A 19,174-nucleotide genomic window follows, 5' to 3' on the forward strand; every position below is an offset into this window, starting at 1 on the left:
TACTCCCCCTAACGGCCCGGAGGAGTTATCGCTAACTTTTTTTTTTTAAGGAGACGATTTTCTGGACAGAGAATTAGGCGGCAGATTTGTCAAAGAATAGAAACGTTTAAATTGAAACTGGATACGGTCACCCACCAACAAATGTATAATACCATTAATGAAAATAAAAATGGGGGCTGATAGAATATAAACACAAACAATTTGTACTCCCCCAGACGGTCAGGAAACATAAATGATACAATATATCCGAGAATTACGGAGACATGGCTTATTTCAGTCAGACTTCAGTCAGACTTCCTGTCAGAGCTATGGTACAATGGACCTATTATGTTAGCACAAAAATGTCCAATGATTCATTGTGAGGATGAAATGCTCCAACATCAGCTGGATCTGTAATCAGACAGAGAACAACGGAAATAAGACAGCGAATCGGCTGTGGGGTGTAATGTTGACTGTAGTCGACAAATTTGTGTTGCACGTCTCTTTAAGGAAATAATGCGGGATGGTAAAAGACATCCATTCTAGGTAGTCGTGTACATTATTAATGTTCACATCTGGAGAACAAGAGGTAAAGTAGCTATTTGAAGAAAAGATAACTAACAGTGACGCTGCATGTGTTTAAAAATATTGTTGCTGATCTCAGGAGGAGGAAAACTTTTGGACTGAAGAATAATCCTCTTCCCTGGGACATATTTAGTGTTATCTATCCTTGTACATGCTGTATGTATGTGTAACATGTAACATCCTGTTGAATTCAGTTGCGTATGTCCACAAAGAGCAGCAGGTCAGCTGACCACAGCCGGTACACTAAGAAAATCTGCTGGAGCTCACAGAAGAAATTATTGCGAGTTCTCATTCTTTTCCCCACACTGAGCCTCTACAGTGGATTTTGGGGTTTCCCCATGTGCAGAATCAACTTTAACCCCTGACTGTACACATTTTCTTGTTTAGAGGAAAAGTCACCCTCTACACTGTAGGCAACACAAAATAAACTTCTTTTTCTATGTTCATGTTCTGCATACTTGATTCAAGTTGAATACATTCATTAGAAATAAAATTTAGATCAGAAATTATATAATAAAGACTGCATTGCTATGTACTACTGTCATTTTATTATATTACTATAGCTCAGTTAGCTTTGCACAAAAATAGCTGGTATAGAAAGGCCCTCCAAAGAGCTACTTTACTGTGAGTACGTTTCAGAGCCTGTAGTTTTCACTTTTACTTGAGTAAAGAAGTCGAATCAGTACTTTAACTTTTACCAGAGCACTTTTTAACAGAGGTATCTGCACTTCTGCCACCTCAGATTAGCACCACTGGTATGTTAAAAAGACTGGTGGTCGCCATTGCTACCCCTCAGCCACCTACAAGCTCCTCAATGGTATCAATTTGAAAAGCCTATGTGACATTTTTCTTCAGTTACTATGTTCACAAGATTTTCACAGAGCTTGACCTCTGACAAGGTAACAGAGATGCAAACTTGTCCATGATTTTTAGTAAATGCAGCTATGGTATCAGCTGGAAAAACCTACATCAGCTTGTTTGTGAGTTATCACGATGACAGGACGGGTTAGTGTTAATGTGGTAAGCCAAAAAACAACTTCACCAAATCAAAAATAGAATTAACACCTTTCTGACAACAGCAAAAAAAGAAAAACTGATCGTGTCAGAATTCTGTAGAAGTAGTTCTGGCAGATCTGTATCACTGCATTAGGCCTTTACTGATAAAGCAGCAGTTGAATGCACTGCTCAAATGCGACATATACACTCACCAAGCTACGTCTACTGATGCTCCAAGTCTTCCAAAGGAACAATGATGGATTTCACACAATGACAAATGTAAATTTATTTCATATAATAGACGATTAGCTTTAACATCACTGGACTGCATGAAAGCAAACACAACACAGCATTAAAAAAAAACAAAAACAAAAAAAACAAGCTCCACCTCTCCCTCTACTACAAGCTTACAAATCTATTAAGGTAAGACATTCCCAAGACACATACTGAAGAGCAAGGGGCAAAAAAACACCAAAACAAACAAACAAACATGTTATAACAAAGTGAAAATAGTTCTGCATAAGAGTTCCCTGCAGGCACAGTTACTGCATAAGCATCTCTTTGCCAAGTTTAGCCTCTCAAAAAGCCAGCCTAACTATTCAGTCATATTTTTTTTTTAAATTTGGAGTGAGGTGAAGTTTGTAAGCCGGCTTCGTGAGCCTACGCTAAGACCGGGCGAAGAGAAAATAATAAACTAACAATTTCACTTTTACTTCTTGCATAGAGTACATAATATGTGCAGCACAAAAATGCTTTATAAACCTGAGGGAAGGAAAAAAAAAATGGCATCAAAAGAACAAGCTTTCACAGGCATACAGTACACAAAGATCAGCCAAAACATTAAAACCACCAGCCTGGTAATATGTAGGTCTGCTTTGTGCAGCGATGCCGCTGCTGGCGCCTTCTGCAATGCTGAGCTTGATGCTAAACCCACGTGAACGCCAGCCAAACATTGCATTGCACTGTAACGAAATGACCAGTGTTCACTTCAGCCAACACAGTGGTTTTAATGTTGAGGCCCTACGGTGCGTAATAGACGCATACAGATAGAGGATTCAGAGTTTAATATATGCACTCATATATGGATAGCTAGTGCACAAGAGAAAAGATAAATAGTAGCACTATAATTTTACAGGAGGCAGGGTGGCTACAAGGCCACTTCACTGGTGATTGTCACGAAGAAAATAGAAAAAAAGAGTCCCATGGTGTAGATAAACAAATAATAAACAGCGCAAGTGCTAAAATACTACTTTGAAAAAATAACAGTGATCCCTTGTTTTGCAGCAATCTTAAAAAACAACAACAACAACAATAATAATAATAATAATAACAATAACAATATGGAATGTTTTCCCTTATGATTACCAGGAATAGGATGGACTGACATCTTCAGGCACTTCAGAAGAAATATACAGCAGAGGTAAACATTAGTGCAAAGCCACTTTTAAGGCAAAGGAATGCTTCAGGACGTGATAGCATGAAGACACAAAACTAAACAACGTAGGAGAAAGTGAGAGCAAAAAGCAGAGAAGAAGGGCACAGTGTGGTGATAAGATAATTGCTTCCAGGACACTGGAGCTGAAGTGCAAGCAGAGAAAGCGTCTGCAGGCAGTGCAGAGAGGCCAGAGATTCCAGTGCATGTCTGTCTTTGGTGTTGGTTTAACAAAGGGCTACACAGAATGACAATAAGGCGAAATGATCAGATTTCAAAGCTGAGAAGGTAAACTGCTGTGAGATTTTGGTTCCTGTCAGCGCTGTGACAAAAGCACTGATCTGTACTTATGATCTAAAATAATATTCTACACCAAAAGTCCTTGTTTTTAAATCAGCATTGTCATAGCAAAGTGCAGCCCTGTAAGTGGTCCTGAGTCGGTGGAGTGTACAGGCATCTGTGTGTTCGATAGAAAGTGGGCACCTGTTATTTTTATTGGTCAGAGCTAATCAGAGACATGAGCTGTGGAGTTTTTGGTCCTGGGTGCGACTTTTTCTCGGACATCTCCGGCACACCTTTTCTCCCTATGGCCACCTCGGCAGCAGCCTGTCGCTCGCACAGACTCCCCAGCAGCTGAGCCGTTTTGAAGACTGAGGCATGACCGGCGGGTTTCAGAGACTGGACCTTTTGCAGGTTCTGGAGCGTGCGTAGCATCTCAGCTGACACGATAGGCAGATGCTGTTCCTGGATCAAACTGGAGCTGGTGGGACGCAGGACGGTGTCGCGCTGAGCTGAGGGCCTGGGAGCGGGCCTGGTGCGCTGTGAAGCGGGAGCGCGGCCGGAGATGGGGGACGATTTCTTTGGCGGTGGCTGAGAATCTTCCTGCTCCTCCGCTGAATGGTCACTAGACGATATGGTACTGTCAGAGTCGTCGCTCATGCCTTCGTCGTTGACGCTGTTGTCGTCGTGGTCCTCGTCGTCTTCCTCTTTGATGCCATCTCCGTCGGTGATGTAAATCATGTCTTTGGGGAGAGAGGTGAACTGGTAAACGAGGCGCTGGCCTTCAACCTTATTCAGTATGCCTCTCTGGTAGTAGTACCTGCATGGAAAAAGCAGAAATTGACAGCTTTCAAACCTGCTACAGTTTTCAATCATTCACATCTCATTTGTAAAATCTAAAATAAAAATGACAAAAAAAACATTTTTTTTTTGTCATCGATAAAGAGTCAAAAATATATTTTTGACTCTTTCTTGGTGTACTATGATTAGGTTCCATACCTGCCCCTTTCTTACTAACCTAGATTGGATAAATTCTTGCATTTATATACAAGTTAAATGAGTTAAACTGCTTTAAAAATTAAAAAAAAGGTTAAATTAGTACTGACAAGCAGCATCAAACTTGAGTAGACTGTACAGTAAGCTTCCATTTGATTTTATTCAGCTCTACTATTTATTAAACCTCCTGTCGTAAAAACAAGAAAACACAAATATTTTGAAATCTGCCAAAAGCTTTTTTAAAACTACAAATGACATGGTTACATGTTAAACAAACAGCAAACTCAGTTCATCTTTTTATACCCAAATTTGGGCCAACACACCGGACTTTTCTGAGGAGCCGGGAATGAATCAGGCATACCGCTCAAGCACTAAAACTACTTTTTTATGTTCAGGAATGTAAGTAAATAAATGTTATTTGGCATCTTAATCAAAAAGTAACAACATTGTGCTATGTTGAAAATTCATGACTAACAACAATTATTATATTTCAGCATTAAAAATATCATTTTTAATGCTTTAATGTTTGTGCGTGCTCATAGACTAACATTAAAACACAAACATTAAAAAATGATTTTGTTAATTAACAATACTGCTAATTTAGTGGTATTCTAATAAATTTGTTAAACATTCTAAACTGAAACTCTTAAATGTGCCATTACTTGTACAAAGTCAAAGCTAGGAAACTTGTTAATGGCTGTTTATGTCTTTGCTTTCAAGTTCTGCTTAATAAAACCCCCGAGTTAAAAAATAGGAAAATTAGCATAAATGACCTTAAAAAGCACTTATCATTATCATTATTATTATTTTTTTCAAATTACAGAGAGAGAAATTTCAAAGAACATTACAATTCCATCTGGGAGCTGTGGTGTTGTACCTGAGTGCTCTGCCCATTGTCTCATAATTCATATCTGGTTTGTTTTTGTGTTTGCCCCACAGCCTGGCCACTGCTTTTGAGTTGACCAGCTTGAAGATCCCCGCTTGAGGATTAGTCCATTTGATGTAACGAGGGCAGACTTGTCTATCTTGCAGCAACTCCATCAGGAACTGCCACAGGTAAAGGGTGTTTCCGCCTAAAGCGCATGAACGAAAAAGAAAAACAACAGATAAGATTTGGGTTAAATAACTTTGGTGAAGACCTACTTTCACAGCACGCTTCCCCAAAACAAGCACGGTTGCATAATTTTACTTGTGCAAAACTTGGTAGGGGTGAGGTGCACACACATTTATATCATTTCAGGTGCAGTCAGGTGACTTGTGCTGTGGTGTGCTTTTATAGGGAACAAGGTCTTGTTCTGTTTGACAATACCTTTGTTGTATTTGTCCTTCTTTACAGTAATTTCTGGCGTGGGAGACTCTGCTCTTCGATGTCGAGGTTTCCTGCCTGCACACACAGGCAGTCCAAAGTCAATCACAAACATTTTACCCTCAAAATTCTACCCGTACAAGAAGCTGAGCAGGAAAGTTACTGACTTTTCTTTTTGGACCGCAGCTGCGACCCAGGCTTGTTTCTGTGCAACGACGACCACTCTGACTGATCGACAGTTCCCACAAACTCCTCCCCCACAACAGGAGTAGTGATGACGTCGCCAAGCGATGGTAAGAAGGCCTGCGCTGCAGGGGTTCAGAAACAGATTTGCTAAAAAAACCAGCAGCACCGTAATGCCTAAAAATAAAATCTTGCACCGAAATAATCAGGAAGCAGCGTGCTCGAGGTGAACACAGCTGTGCTTACAGTAGTGTTCCAGGGAGAGGGTGTCAGCGCACTCCATGTTGAGTAACGAGTCAGGAGAGACAAGCGTCTCCATGGTTTCTTCCTCCCCACTTTCACATGGCTCCACTACAAAAAATACAACCACAAAAAATTTATCAAAGAGTAAAACTTGTTTTGTTGATGTAAAATTGGAGTGTGTCCAATGCAAACAGTTACAACTATATAACAGTGAGCTACTAAACAGCGTTTCCAGGTTCTCCTTAGCAACTGCAGATGTAGTTTCTATTTACAAGCTATTAGGGTTTTTTTCTTACTGTTGGGAGAAGCATCAAAAACGTTATTGAGGTAAAACTAAACAGGCAAAGTTTAGTAACAATTATAATGTTTAGAAAGTGGGCATGAATGAATATAAACATCATGGCATTAAAACAGACTGGACAGTTCTGTGGTAGAAGTCGATGCATGTGCTTTTGGACACTTGAAACTGTTGTCAGTGAACTCAACTCCTTTCTAGCCACAAAGGTTAAAACCACCATGCATATATATAGTTATATATAAAAACCCTCAACGTATTAGCAAATTTTAGAAAGGCTTCCGCTCTCTGTATGGTTCGAGCTTACTCTTATATAGGGCGTTTTTACTCTAGTAGAGCACTTTATACATACATGCCTCATTCACACAAGTATTTTTTTCTATGGCGAAGTGCATTCTGTCTAACATTCACATGCACTCATACTTCGCTGGACAGACAACAACTTCAGGTTCAGTATCTTGCACAAGGGTACTTTGGCAACCAGACTGGCAACCAGCCAGGAATCAAACCGTCAACCTTCCAATTAGTGGAAAATTACCTTCTGAGCTACAGTCACCTCTGTGACATGACAACAATAACCAGCACATCTGCAAGGGCATCACTAACGCTGAGTCAGATAAACAGGTTCTGAAGGACAACATGATGACTAACAATTTTTGTTTCACCGAGACAATCCAGACAATGTTCTTCACATATTAAAACAGCGTGGATCACTAGTAAAAGAGGGTGGCTGTTAAACAGGCCCGTCTGCAGTCCAGACCCACCATCCATTAAAACATCTGAATACATTTTAAAATACAACAGAGGCATCAAACTGCTGAAATCCTTTATCAAAAAAATAAAACAAACAAATAAAAAAATGATAATAATATTTAGAGTGAATTCTAAACACTCCCAGAATGTTTACAGAGATTTTTATAGATAGATGTATATCTATTTTTGATGGTAAATTATGAAAGACTACATTTCGAACTGTGTAATTCGCATTTGGTTATACAAAGCTATTTTTTGAGCTGTACTGATGTGAATAATTTTGATTATGTTTATATTTATTTATTCATTTGCTTCCTTTTGCACCTTAAAATAGATTTAATGAGCAGAATGTAGCATGGGTACAGATAAGTACTGCTTCTGCTCAAGCCAAGTCATGACTTAGTACACAAAGTTTATAGTTTATATGTGCTGCTTATATGTGATGGCTGTATAAAAAACATCTTACGTGACAGCAAATAATTGCACTCTGTTACACTTCCCTTCTTTTGGGAATGAAAAAAAAAGAAGAAAGAAAAACACACAAAATAAATTTAATTATTATGCAGATGCTACAAACTCTTCCAGCATTCGTTCACTTTCATTTATGTTCACATCAGTAGCAAATGAAGTCAATTCTATAATTAATTTAAAAAAAACAAAACAAAACTAGAATAGAAGTACAAAGAATATTTGCCTCCAAAACACAGCCGGATAGAAGTGCACAGAGTAAGCTGGAATTCTTACAGCCAACAAAGAGCTTAGTGAAGTGCAGCTCTTGAGTAAACTCAGTGACACCCAGTCTCGGTCACTGACTCCAAGCAGTTTGACCTCAAGTGCTTTCCGTCCAGGTAAATAACACTGACAGACTCATATTAGGCTGCTTGTTAGCTTCACAACGACGCTGTGTTGTCTAACAGCTTACATCTCCCCACGTGCATGTCCTCGAGGCTAAACATGATCAAAAGGGAATCTGCGTGTGTGTTTTTTTATGCGCATCTTGTTTGTGTGTGTGTGTGTCTGTGATGAGTTGCCCGTGAAGAAGCAGTGAGCTAGAAAACATCTGCTAGCTAACAGCTGTTTTGTCGTGGACTCGAAAACACTTTCTGCCTCGGGAGAAGCAAACCCACAGCCTGTCACAACAAACCGCCACGTTTAGAGAAACATACGAGATGGGCTACTGTCCCAAAACGGTTGTAACGTTCAAGTAAAGTGTCTGTAAATTATCCACAAGTGCTGCTGTTACTGTGAGCTAAAGTTAACCGAGCCTCCTCCTCGCCATGCGCCGATTCAGCTGCCCCCTCCAACCTGAACACTGACGGAAATATAACCCGACACGGCGATATCACTTACTTTTCAATCCCCGGACGTGTGAGGAACAAGCTATAGCATGTGTGCTGTAGCTCGCTTTGACCACGTCTACATCCTAATATGATTCATTTAACTGTTGTTTCCCCCCCAGGAACAAGCCAGGAATGTTTTCTTTTTTTACTTCCTGAATTTCAGCGGAGGGTGGTCCATGTGCGCGAGGGGCCGAATACGCATGTGCAAAGCAAGGCTGGCTTTTTTTTCCGAAACCGCGAGTTACTTTTAATTTTTTAAATAAAATTTGAATAGAAACTTTCGTTTTCTTTTTCTAAAAAAAACAAAAAGAATTGCACCGTGTCGCAGACGACAGGGGATCTTCTATCTTCTATCATGAAATGTGAGCCTGACAGGTAAAGAAAGGCTGAAGTGAGTGCGTATGTGTTCTTGTGCTTGTGTGTGTGTGTGTGTGCTGACCTTTGACCAGCTGCTGGTGATCCTGTGACTGTTCACACGCTAGACCTGTATATGAGAGCAGGTGTGAATGTGGAACCTGCTCTACAATCACCGCAGGGCAATCTGTGAGACTCCCCAGCTGCAGGACACAAAAACGGCATGAAATTAGACGACATCAGAAGTTTGCCAGCAATTCTTCTACCCACACAAAGAAGTTCATCACTGTCTAGGTCTGACTCACCTGTGACATGTTAAAGTGGTCACTGGCAAAGTCAAAGATGAGCTCTGACTGTTGCAGCATGGCTGAATGTCCCAAAGCACACGTACAAACTCTTAACTGGGCGAGGATAGCATCACAGCGTCCCCTTGAAGTCTGGTAGTGAAGTGAACAGGTCTGATGTGTTGTCGAATCCAGGCAGGTCCCGTTTCTGGAGACAATCCTTCCAATGAACACGCAGATAACTTGTCAGAGAACTTCCCCCTGGATGGGATGCAGCCTGCGTCCTTCCATGCAGCGAGGCTTGGTAGTGGTAGAGTGATGTGAGTGTAATTATTGACCAGAGACGCAGAGGCGTCACAGGAAGCCAGCGCTCACCCGCTCACTCTGCACCGGCTCTCAATGAGGAAGTACTAAACTGTCCTGTGGTCTGACTGAACCTGCCAGAGAAGAACAGAGAGGCACACACACACAAAAAAATATGTGGGTGAGGTGGGGGAGTTGAGGAGCTGTTAGAGTCAAAAACGAACACGCTGAAAATTAGGCTTTGAACAATTTTACTTTTTTGGGCATTGCCGAACATTTATTTGTTTATGTGTTTGAAATGTCTCTGGTCTCAGATGCAGAGAAATCAACATCGTAATTTGCTTCCCCCCTCTGTCACATATCTCATTCTTTTGCTCTTATCTGTCTTCTAAACTGGGCTAAACCAGCAACAGGAAGGAAGCGTTTGCAGTGAAATGTGTGTCTGGGCTGTGTGTGCTTGTGTGCGGTGTGAGTCGAGGGGGTTGGTTGGGTGGGTGACAACATCATGTCTTTGCACAATGTTCAGCTTTTGGCTTTCAGGGCCATTATGTGCACATTCCTCACGACATGACCGTGAAGGGGACGTTTAGCACAAAATTGCAACCCCCCACTCAACTCCTTTGCATTACTCCCTCTCATTCTCTCCGGGTTGCTTGTTTTTCTGTCCCTCCTCTTGTATCTGGCCATCACAACATTGTTAATTCCCTTGAATTCCTTTGTCTTCCCTTTGCTTCTAATGCCATCCCTTCTCTTCAGTCCTCGCTGTTTAATAATTCCCAAATTTCGGTTAACCTTTAGCAGTACAGCTGCCTCCTCCTCCTCCTGCAAAAATCTACCATAGGCTCCGAACACTGTTGCCACTCCGTCACTTACCTTCAGCATCATTGTTCTGAAGATCATCCTAACATTTAGGTTTTGTGGCACTGTGACCAAATGGCTTCAAAGTAAAGTCCATTCTAAACATTATAACCCTGTAAATCCTCTGTAACCTAAATAGTATCACAGGTCCTTTTTTTTCTTTTTCCTTTTTAAATAGATGGAGAATGTGTGAGTTTTCTTTGTCTTGGTGTATGCGTGTGAGAGATAGAGGCAAAATATGTTTGGGTCAGTTATCACACAGGAAGCACAGCTCAGTTAGGAGGCACCGCTTCCTGAGTTCCTGCGCCAAACCACTGCCAGCATGTCTTTGCCAGCAGTGGTCCTCTCATTTTCGATTTCCTGTGATGTTTGCAGCCACTTGGCACTCAATGATTTAGGTGGGACATGAGTGAATTGGAGGATAGTTTACTCCCCAAAGCAAGAGAAGTTCAAGAAGAAGTCAGCAAGGAAAAGTCCTTTTTGTTCATATGTAATATGCATCACTTGATGTCAGGGCTGGAACCAGCAGTTTAGTGACAAAAAATTAATATCACCAGTATCACTCTGTGAATTGTGATTTTTTTTAGTACTGTATTTTTCCTACAGTAAATCTTACGTGGTGTGTTATTGTGGATTTTTAATGACTGTGCCTGAGTTCATTTAAGTTCAATTCAATCCAGGTTTATTCATATAGGACCAAATTACAACAACAGTCACCTCAAGGTACTCTGTCCTGTAATTTTGACCTTACAGCATTTGAAAGAAATCCCAACAATCATACAACCCCCTAGTAGCAAGCACTTGGCAACACTGGAAACAAAAAACTCCCTTTTGACAGGAAGAAACCTCCAGCAATGAAGGGCAGCCATCTGCAACAACTGATTGGGGATGAGGGGAAAGAGAAAAGAGAGAGCGCAGGAGACAGACTACGGTGGAAAGTGCCAGAGTTTAATAATATTTTAATTATTTGAATGCGTTAATTTTAGATTAAATGCACATCTCAGGGTGAGGAAATAGGTGAGTGAAGAAGAAATGCTCATTACATCAAACCTGTAGGAACCACAAGTGAGAACAGCGATAATATGGTACTTTGAGGTCTTGATTTGACTGCGGTATCCTGTTTTATTATAGTGCTACATCTTGGCAAAGTTACTGATACAAATTTTGTTATCAGATAGTTTTTTATGCAAACACAATTGCAATAGCATAAAGCCTAATTTCAATATTAGCTGAGAAGCTTGCTGTGTCTTTGATCACTAAGCCATCTAATGGTTGCATAGCATGTGCTGTCGACTTGTAAGATGACTAAATTAACAATTACTTTGAAAAATGATTTTCATATTTCATTGTTTATCACTAGACAGACATTTGTAGCATTCGATGCTATAATTGTATACTGTAAATTAGCAGAATAACAGAGTAACAGTGTAAAATCATGGTATTTATAAATAACATTTCCATCGTGTTTAATACCATTTTAAGCAGAATAAATAGAGTTTAATGTCATATTATGACATATAGTAGTAAAATATTTGATGTAAGTTAATGTTTTTTTGATAATGGACATTTTAGTATGCAATGTAGTTAATGGGGAGTTGAATTAGTCATTCTCTAACATATTTCAAGATGGTTTTATTTTCAAATTATTATTACTATGATTAGGTTTTTTTTTACATTTTCTTCTGCCTTTTGTAGCCAAGCTAAATTGCATAATGAACATAACTAATAGCTTTTTTCTACGTCCTAACCTGTAAGTCTGCTCTGGTTATATAGCATGGCAAGTTGCCATGCTTGCGTAGTTCCAATGAATACAAGTGCAAAGTACAAAACATGAAGACTGCAGCTTGCATTTTCTGTTCTATTGAAGTAAACAAGGCGGTGAAGTTTCACTCGTCACACCCCAACAGAACACATTAATAGAAACATTTGTCCCTTCCTCTCTTTATTTTTTTTTTTTAGTAGTAGCCACCAGGGCCTTGCCATTGTGCTGCCACATGTATACGTTCATTGTTACCGTGCCCTGCAGCCTGCAGTCTCTCACAGTATGTTGTGTTCATCAGCACTCTGGTCACATAGGTTCGTCTCTGTGGCCTCTGCACTGGGATCTTAGTCTGTGAAGTGGCTGCCAGGCCCCTAAGGACACTGATAAGCCCCCCATAACATTCATTCCCCAGTCTGCATGTGTGTGTGCATGAGAGAGAGTCAGAGACTGAGATAGAAAGCGCGCGGGTGTTTGACAGAAAGGAGCAGTGTTATATATATGTGTGTGCGTGAACTAGGCCAGGCTGATAACAGCATGGTAAGAGAGGGAGCAGCTGATAAGCCCCTCTTGTTGCTTGGGGTAACCAGGCCTTGTTAAATGAACGCAGTAAAATATGGTGTGTGTTTGTGTGTGTGTCAAGCACAAGAGATTTAGAGCCAGAGAACAGCAGAGGTGGTCGCAATACTGTTTTTACAACCTCCCTCGCGTGCAAACATGTGAGTGGTTTAGCCGTCACTGAAAGTAAATCATTGGAAAGGTCTTTCTTTCTTTCTTTCTTTCTTTCTTTCTTTCTTTCTTTCTTTCTTTTAATCTACATTTTCTGGCACAGCATTTATAGAGAGTCAAACAGCCGCGCTCCAAACCCTACACTCTCTGAAAAGTACTTTCACTTTCTCTTCAGCACATGTCATGCAGCATACAGTCATACACCCAAACGTCTTCTAACATTTTCTTTTCTTATATTTAGTTCTTTTTTTCTTTTGGTCTTCTTTCTGTGTCTCCTTTCTATACTATACAGAGTAGTAGGCCTATTGTATGGAATAAGAAGCAGTCTGCTTACCTTTGTGTTTACAGCTCGTGCCTGTATGTGACAGAGCAGCAGCTGCCTGCAAGATCCAAGAGGGAAACGGAAATTGTTCTCATTACTTTTGGCAAACACAGAACCTTCATCTGCTTACAGGCGTGGGATCAGTTCCCTCCTGTCAGTGTCTAGGCACCAGAGAGAGTGCGTCACGCAGACGTGAGATCACAGATCAGCGTAGATCATGGTGATTTTTTTTCTTCTTCTTTTTCTAGTCGTTGTCAGTTCACGCTTCCTCTTTTCTTTTTTCCAGAGAACTGAGCACCCCCCCCCCACCAAACACACGCACCCCTCCCTCCCCTCCCATGCTGCGAGATCTCATTGGTTACCTGTGTTGTGAGTCAAGGTAACCCATAGTGACCATTGTCAGTGTGGAGCAAATGTAAACATGGGTGTATTTGCAATGTAAAGCAGCAGAGAGCCAAGCAACCAATCTGCAAGCAGCTGTGTGGACGCAGAGGGCATGTGTGTGTGCTGATGGTATCACTAAATTTGACCTCAGATTATTAGCTCACCATTAACTAAACTAAAAAAAAAATTAGAAAGAAATTTCAGTGTCACCTGTTGCTTTGTGCAGTTAATAATAACATCCCAGTGAAATGAAGTCTGAATAATAGAGTTTAAAAAAGGGGGTTGTTATAGCTACTCTGACTTTATCCAGTACCAGACGCTCCCCAGTGGTAAAACTCAGCATCAGCAGCCTTCAAAATAAAAAAAAACCATCTGATCCACATTTTCATTTCCTTCCCTCCCTTTCTTTTTGTTAATACACAACAACGGCAACAGAGACAGCTTGTAGCCTATAAATCTGTGAGTGAGGCTCAGCATTGCTGGCAGTGTGTTTCTTGGAAGTCATAGATTTTCTCTTGAGGATGGCGTCTTCTGCACCCAGTCCCACTGCCTGTGCCACTGCTTTCAAGATTGGAGAATCCCCCCCCCCCGTTTTACACAGTGAACAGCTGCCTTCTTTAAATTAATTTTTTTTTTTTTTTTAACATGGCAGGACATTTTATACCTTTCACAGGGCTGGGTTTGGTTGGACTGATAAGGTGGAATAAATCAGACCTCTCTTTCATTCCTTTATTTCTTTAGTCAGTTTCCCAACTTCTGCAACGGCGGGCAGCTTCGTGAGGAATGTGCTGGTTTGGCTGAAAAACGAGGTTCACTCCCATAATGTTTTTGTAAAGTAGCAGAGCACACGATTTGATTATTACAATATGGGTTTGTGTTTATCTGTGTGAAAGACCGGGGAGAGGGGGGGTCATTGTTATTGTCACTGACAGTTAATGCAATGAATCTCAAATATTGGGTTCAAGAAATGTTTCCATTGTTTTTGCTTCATTTTTTTATTTGTTTTTAGGGGTGACGCACATTAGATTTTTAGGGTTTTAAACGAGCACGACACCGACTGATTAAAAAAAGAACATGTTGACATTTTTAACTTGAGGAAAAATTAGCAAGAAAACCACGGACACATGAGCATGGATGCAGGAATGCAGCCTAAACATGGATATCCTCTGTTTTATTTCAAGCATTGCTCTTAAAATGCAGTGTATACATTACCCACAGTCCAGCTAGACTGCCAATAGTTCATTTAGAGTTTAATGGACATATTAAGAGGGCTGGATAAGAGGCCGTATATTCCTTTTATTTAAAAGGAAGGTTATTTGATCCTCTTGTGGATCATATCAACATTAAATAACAAATGGAGACAGTCATTCACACCTATGGTCCATTTAGAAAAACCAATTAAACTAACATGATTGTTTTTGAGAGGAAGCAGGAGTACTCGGAGACAAATGTACGGCAACCTTACAAACTTGAAACGGAAACAATCCAGCAGATCTGAACCCAGGGGCGTTTTGCCGTGAGGTGACAGTGATAACCACACTGTATAGACTCAATTATGGTTTATAAATTGTAGCCCAGTGACCCCAGTAGACTATATTTGCAGATTTATCTGATGTGAGCTGCGCACTGACAACTTTCACTTTTCCAGCATTTGGAATCCAACCTGCTCGCCATATGCGTATCTGTGACTGATGAATCGTTCTTTATCATGTACTCTAGCCCCATGGATTTGTCATCATGTTGTCAGACAAGCAAAAAAAAAAAAGAGGGGGGGAAGTGTGCTAACAGTGAGAGACTGTGACACAACGCTTGAATGTCCCCTGATGTAGAACTGAGCAGGAAATAGAAGGAAAGAAAAGCTCCAGAGTCCATGGAACGTCAGTCTGATGAATTCCTTCTGCTGGCCACGTCTGCTCACCTTCTGCCGCGTCTTCTGTTGCTCGGCGTGCTTGTGTTGTCTATGCATGTGCTCAAGTGTGTCACGTGTGAAAGTGACTGATGAGTTGCGCTTTTGTGTCATTTATCAGCCATTCCTTGAAGTGCAAAGTCAGTGGTGTGCGACCAAAAGAGATATCAAATTAAACAAAAGTGCAGAAAGCATTTTTTTTGTTTTTATGCACGTGCTTATTCACATATCTTCGTTTTGTGTTCTCGCAGCCAGAACGGGGATCTCGGTTTGCACTTGGTTTAACATTTTTCCCTTGAAGTACTTCCATGGCTCCAACTGCACACACGTTTTCACACTTACAACAAAAGCATATTTTCTTTGTTCTTCCCAAATGTTTGCAGAATCTGTACCAGACTGAAAGCTCTCCTCCCTGTGCTCTAAATCCTGAATAAATATTAGATGACTAAGAAGGAGGCCAGCAAGACATATACATCAAGAAGTGTGAATACACCTTTAAATTATTAGACATCTGTCAGAAGCTGTGTATGACAGCTCTGGATGAAAATGCCTATATGGGTTCAAATGCTTGAAAAGTGTATGATGCCAAGCAATGATGTTTGCCGTACTCTCAGGCCAGAATTTGCCGAAAAGCTTCTCTTCTCAAACATTTGAAAGTGAAGTCAAAACATCATGCTCATATAAATGCTCCTAATTGTTTCTGAATGCAGTTTGCTGGCGCAGTCTTGCTGAACATGCTGTGTAAATATGCACAACGGCGAATGGAATTTGGTAGAAAAATGCAAAAGAATGTTTGGAGGAAAAAAAAAGAACAGAGACGGACCAGATCAGATTTATTCACACTCCAGCCCTTGAGAGCCAGACTCGAAACAATAAAGTCTGCAATCCAACACACATGTGTAGGTTTGATTATGATTATTTGGTGTCCACATTTACTCTGGATATGTGTGAACGTATTTCATGAAGCTGTCTTTCTTGGAAATAAAGACGTTTAAGACTTTGCGCGGAGGAACAACCACCTTGGCCTTATCTAATGGTTAAAAACTTACAAACAAACACAAACACATTTATGTTGTCTGATCAACCTGTATAGATAGAATATTATAAAATCTCTGGATCTGAAAAGTGAAACCACTATTTTAAAGCAGTCTTTCTCATAGCCAGTTGACGCCACTCAGTGCATAAAGAAAATGACCCCAATTCTTACTTTATAACTGTAAACACATTTTTATTGAGTGATGGACTCAATAGCTTGTTTTAATTTGTAAGGGCTTTATCTCACAATGTACAGTTGCAATTCTTATTGTAAATTGTGCTCACATTTAGAATGAAGAACATGATACATGATCCTGGAACACCTTAAAGCCATACTGTTTAGAAAAGATGGACGTAGTCCCTGTGACATCATCCATCTACGGCTAATGACGTCATCTTTAAGTCTGACGTCATTAGCCGTTTCCAGGTCCAAACTTCGCTTCAGGTCCCAAAGTCAAACGAACACTGTGGCATCACTGAGAGCTACAAACTGTCTAAATTCTTTTATCTTTAATAAAATGATCAGCGTTGCTGCTCTACGAGCGTTGCTGCTCTACCAGGTGTAACAATTAAGTTTAACACGAGGCATCCATGAAAACAGAATTTATGATATTTAATGGAGTTATAAGTTAGCAGGGTGTTAGCTCGCTAGTTTCTACCTAAACATAATATGCCATGTTCTGACTGAGGGATTTCTGAAAAAATTAAAACGTACAGCTCTGCTATCACTTCCAACATAAATAAAGACAGGAAACTAAATAGCAGCAACATTTGTGCGGTTACTGAAGTTGGGCTATGATGATGTGCTACGTGGTGGCTAGCTACACAGCTATGGTTAGCACAATAAAACACATTAGCACAGTGAAGCTGGAGGATGAACGCTAACTTTTTTCCACTCGATAAAAGTTAACGTGAGGGTTAGGGACAAATGCAATTGGATTTTAGGATGCTGTAAACAGATCAAACTTCAGTCAAGAGAAGAACTAAGATAATCCATCCACAACACAAGGGTAGTCATTAATTTACTGCTGCATGGGCTGGGCTGTAGTTACATCGTAAGGTTTTAAAACTGAGCTTTAAAATGAACAGTGGTAATAAAAACCGAAAGAGCTGACAGTGATCACTACCTTTTTTTAGGAGCTTGTTCAGATTGAATAGAAGAAGATACAATGCATTAAAACATGTTAAAAACACAACACTTTAATAAAGGTAGAGTAGTTTGGACCTGGAAGCAGAGTTCATACATCATCACTTAAAGACTGGATTGGTTGTAGAGTGTGTCAGGTTTGTTAGTTTGACTGTTGCCTCCTTGATGTTTATTTGGATGAGCAAATGGTGGGAAATTATCAGCTAATGCTAGTGCTGTCTAGCAGCTTGGTTAGCGAGGTATTTTAAATAAAATGCTAATTTTGGTTAGAGCACAACAGGCTTAAATCAAAAAGTTTCTGGGTAAATTACCGGAGAAAGTTAGGAAACTGAATGGCCAACTCCTTAGTGTGTTATTTTGGAAAACGTATAAAAGGTTCTACCTGTTAGTCCTTTAAAATAGCCAGGTATTAGATTACATATAACTTAGGGCCCCAGTTAAAAAATATACCTGTCTGTAATATTTATATAAAAAAAGACCGGTAAGGAGTATTAGGAACTACATTTTTTGGCACTTCCATAGTAGCTTCATTCCCCCATCCACCCCCAGAAGCTGGAAGAGTTTGTAAAAAGCCAACCAGCTAAAAAAGAAAAGTAGTACATTACATTAAGCTATAGCTCACCAGGGAATAGTCATATAGGCTTTTGTAAAGCTACACCTTTTTAGAACCCTTTTTGTACAAATGTAAAAAACAAAAGAACAATAACGTAAGCTTGTGATGTGGAAAGGATTCTTTTACCATGGGCAGTACCATACTACTTCTAATTTGACACATAAATCTACATTTACAGCTTTTCTTACAGCTTCTTGAACTACCAAAATAAACTTGCCTGGGTCAGTAAATGAGTTGATTTTAAACAGTGCTTTGTGGCTTAATTATAGAATATTGGATAAGTAGCTCACTGAACAACATTCACTCTGTTATCCAAGTTGTGTAACAGATTATTTAATTATTTATTTATGTAGCACTGATCTAGGGGGTGATCAGTCACACCAGTAAGAGGGCCAACATTATCCAAAACCAGATAAATCAGTGTACCCTCTGTTTGAAACAGAAAAAAAAGGTAATTCAGAGAGGAATGTACTGAATGTGATTATGTTCAGTTAGGGCTAGTTACAGGAGTGGTGGGTTTGATTTGATGTCAAACCACACTGGATTGTTTGAAAACTTGCTGGAGGAACAAAGGCAGAAAGGTTATGGCAAGGAGACGAGACAGGAATGTGCAGAGATAAGGAAGCAAAAAATATGGGAGAGGACAAAGAAGTAGTAAAAAAGAAGCGGAAAAACAGACATAAAAAAGACAGCGATGGCAAGGAGAGTGGATAAAGAAATGAAACAAGGAAGAGTGGTGAGAGATCAGAGGACAGAGAGCTTCTTTGACAGCTAATGTGACATGCGTGACACTGGTTTAGCCTCAAGTAACATTCCCAGGTCAGAAATGTGTGTGTGTGTTTGGGGGAAAGAAGTGGGGAGAAAAACAGAGAGATCACAGTAATGTTCTGTGTTGGCACTCGCCATCACATGGTGCTGCCTGCTGTCACACTTAAATCGAGGCCACACGCTCAAACACCCTCCCACACACACTAACACACACACACTCCCACACACACAGAATACACCATACACTTAAGCCAACAGCAGGCAAACCTAAAAGAAATCTTTAAAAAATAATATAAAAATAATTTACTGTTTTCTTTTTGTAATA

General features: G+C 40.2%; 1 protein-coding gene across 2 annotated transcripts; it reads right to left on the reverse strand.

The window, feature by feature from the left end:
- Positions 1–1,821: 1,821 nt before the first annotated feature.
- Positions 1,822–13,284, reverse strand: LOC100698778 (ETS-related transcription factor Elf-1). 2 transcript variants are annotated; one of them, XM_003453351.5, is made up of 8 exons: positions 13,009–13,284; positions 9,047–9,462; positions 8,827–8,944; positions 6,003–6,107; positions 5,741–5,881; positions 5,577–5,651; positions 5,145–5,340; positions 1,822–4,091 (listed from the first exon to the last, which is right to left on the reverse strand). In XM_003453351.5, exons 2-8 carry the CDS (start codon positions 9,104–9,106, stop codon positions 3,485–3,487), a joined length of 1,302 nt encoding a protein of 433 aa, XP_003453399.1. In that variant the 5' UTR covers positions 9,107–9,462; positions 13,009–13,284; the 3' UTR covers positions 1,822–3,484. The 2 variants fall into 2 exon arrangements, with proteins under 2 accessions (XP_003453399.1, XP_005458187.1); XM_005458130.4 differs by lacking the exons at positions 8,827–8,944; positions 9,047–9,462; positions 13,009–13,284 and adding an exon at positions 8,398–8,556.
- Between the last annotated feature and the right edge of the window lie 5,890 nt (positions 13,285–19,174).

This window comes from Oreochromis niloticus, linkage group LG18, assembly GCF_001858045.2.
Source record: "Oreochromis niloticus isolate F11D_XX linkage group LG18, O_niloticus_UMD_NMBU, whole genome shotgun sequence".
Lineage (NCBI taxonomy): Eukaryota > Metazoa > Chordata > Actinopteri > Cichliformes > Cichlidae > Oreochromis > Oreochromis niloticus.

Excerpts from the sequence above, each read along its gene's own strand:
- LOC100698778 (XM_003453351.5), bottom strand. The coding sequence starts at position 9,106 with ATGCTGCAACAGTCAGAGCTCATCTTTGACTTTGCCAGTGACCACTTT. Across the intron at positions 8,945-9,046 it reads ACCACTTTAACATGTCACAG|CTGGGGAGTCTCACAGATTG; the intron begins GTGAGTCAGACC and ends TGTGTCCTGCAG. Across the intron at positions 5,882-6,002 it reads CCTCTCCCTGGAACACTACT|CGCAGGCCTTCTTACCATCG; the intron begins GTAAGCACAGCT and ends GAACCCCTGCAG.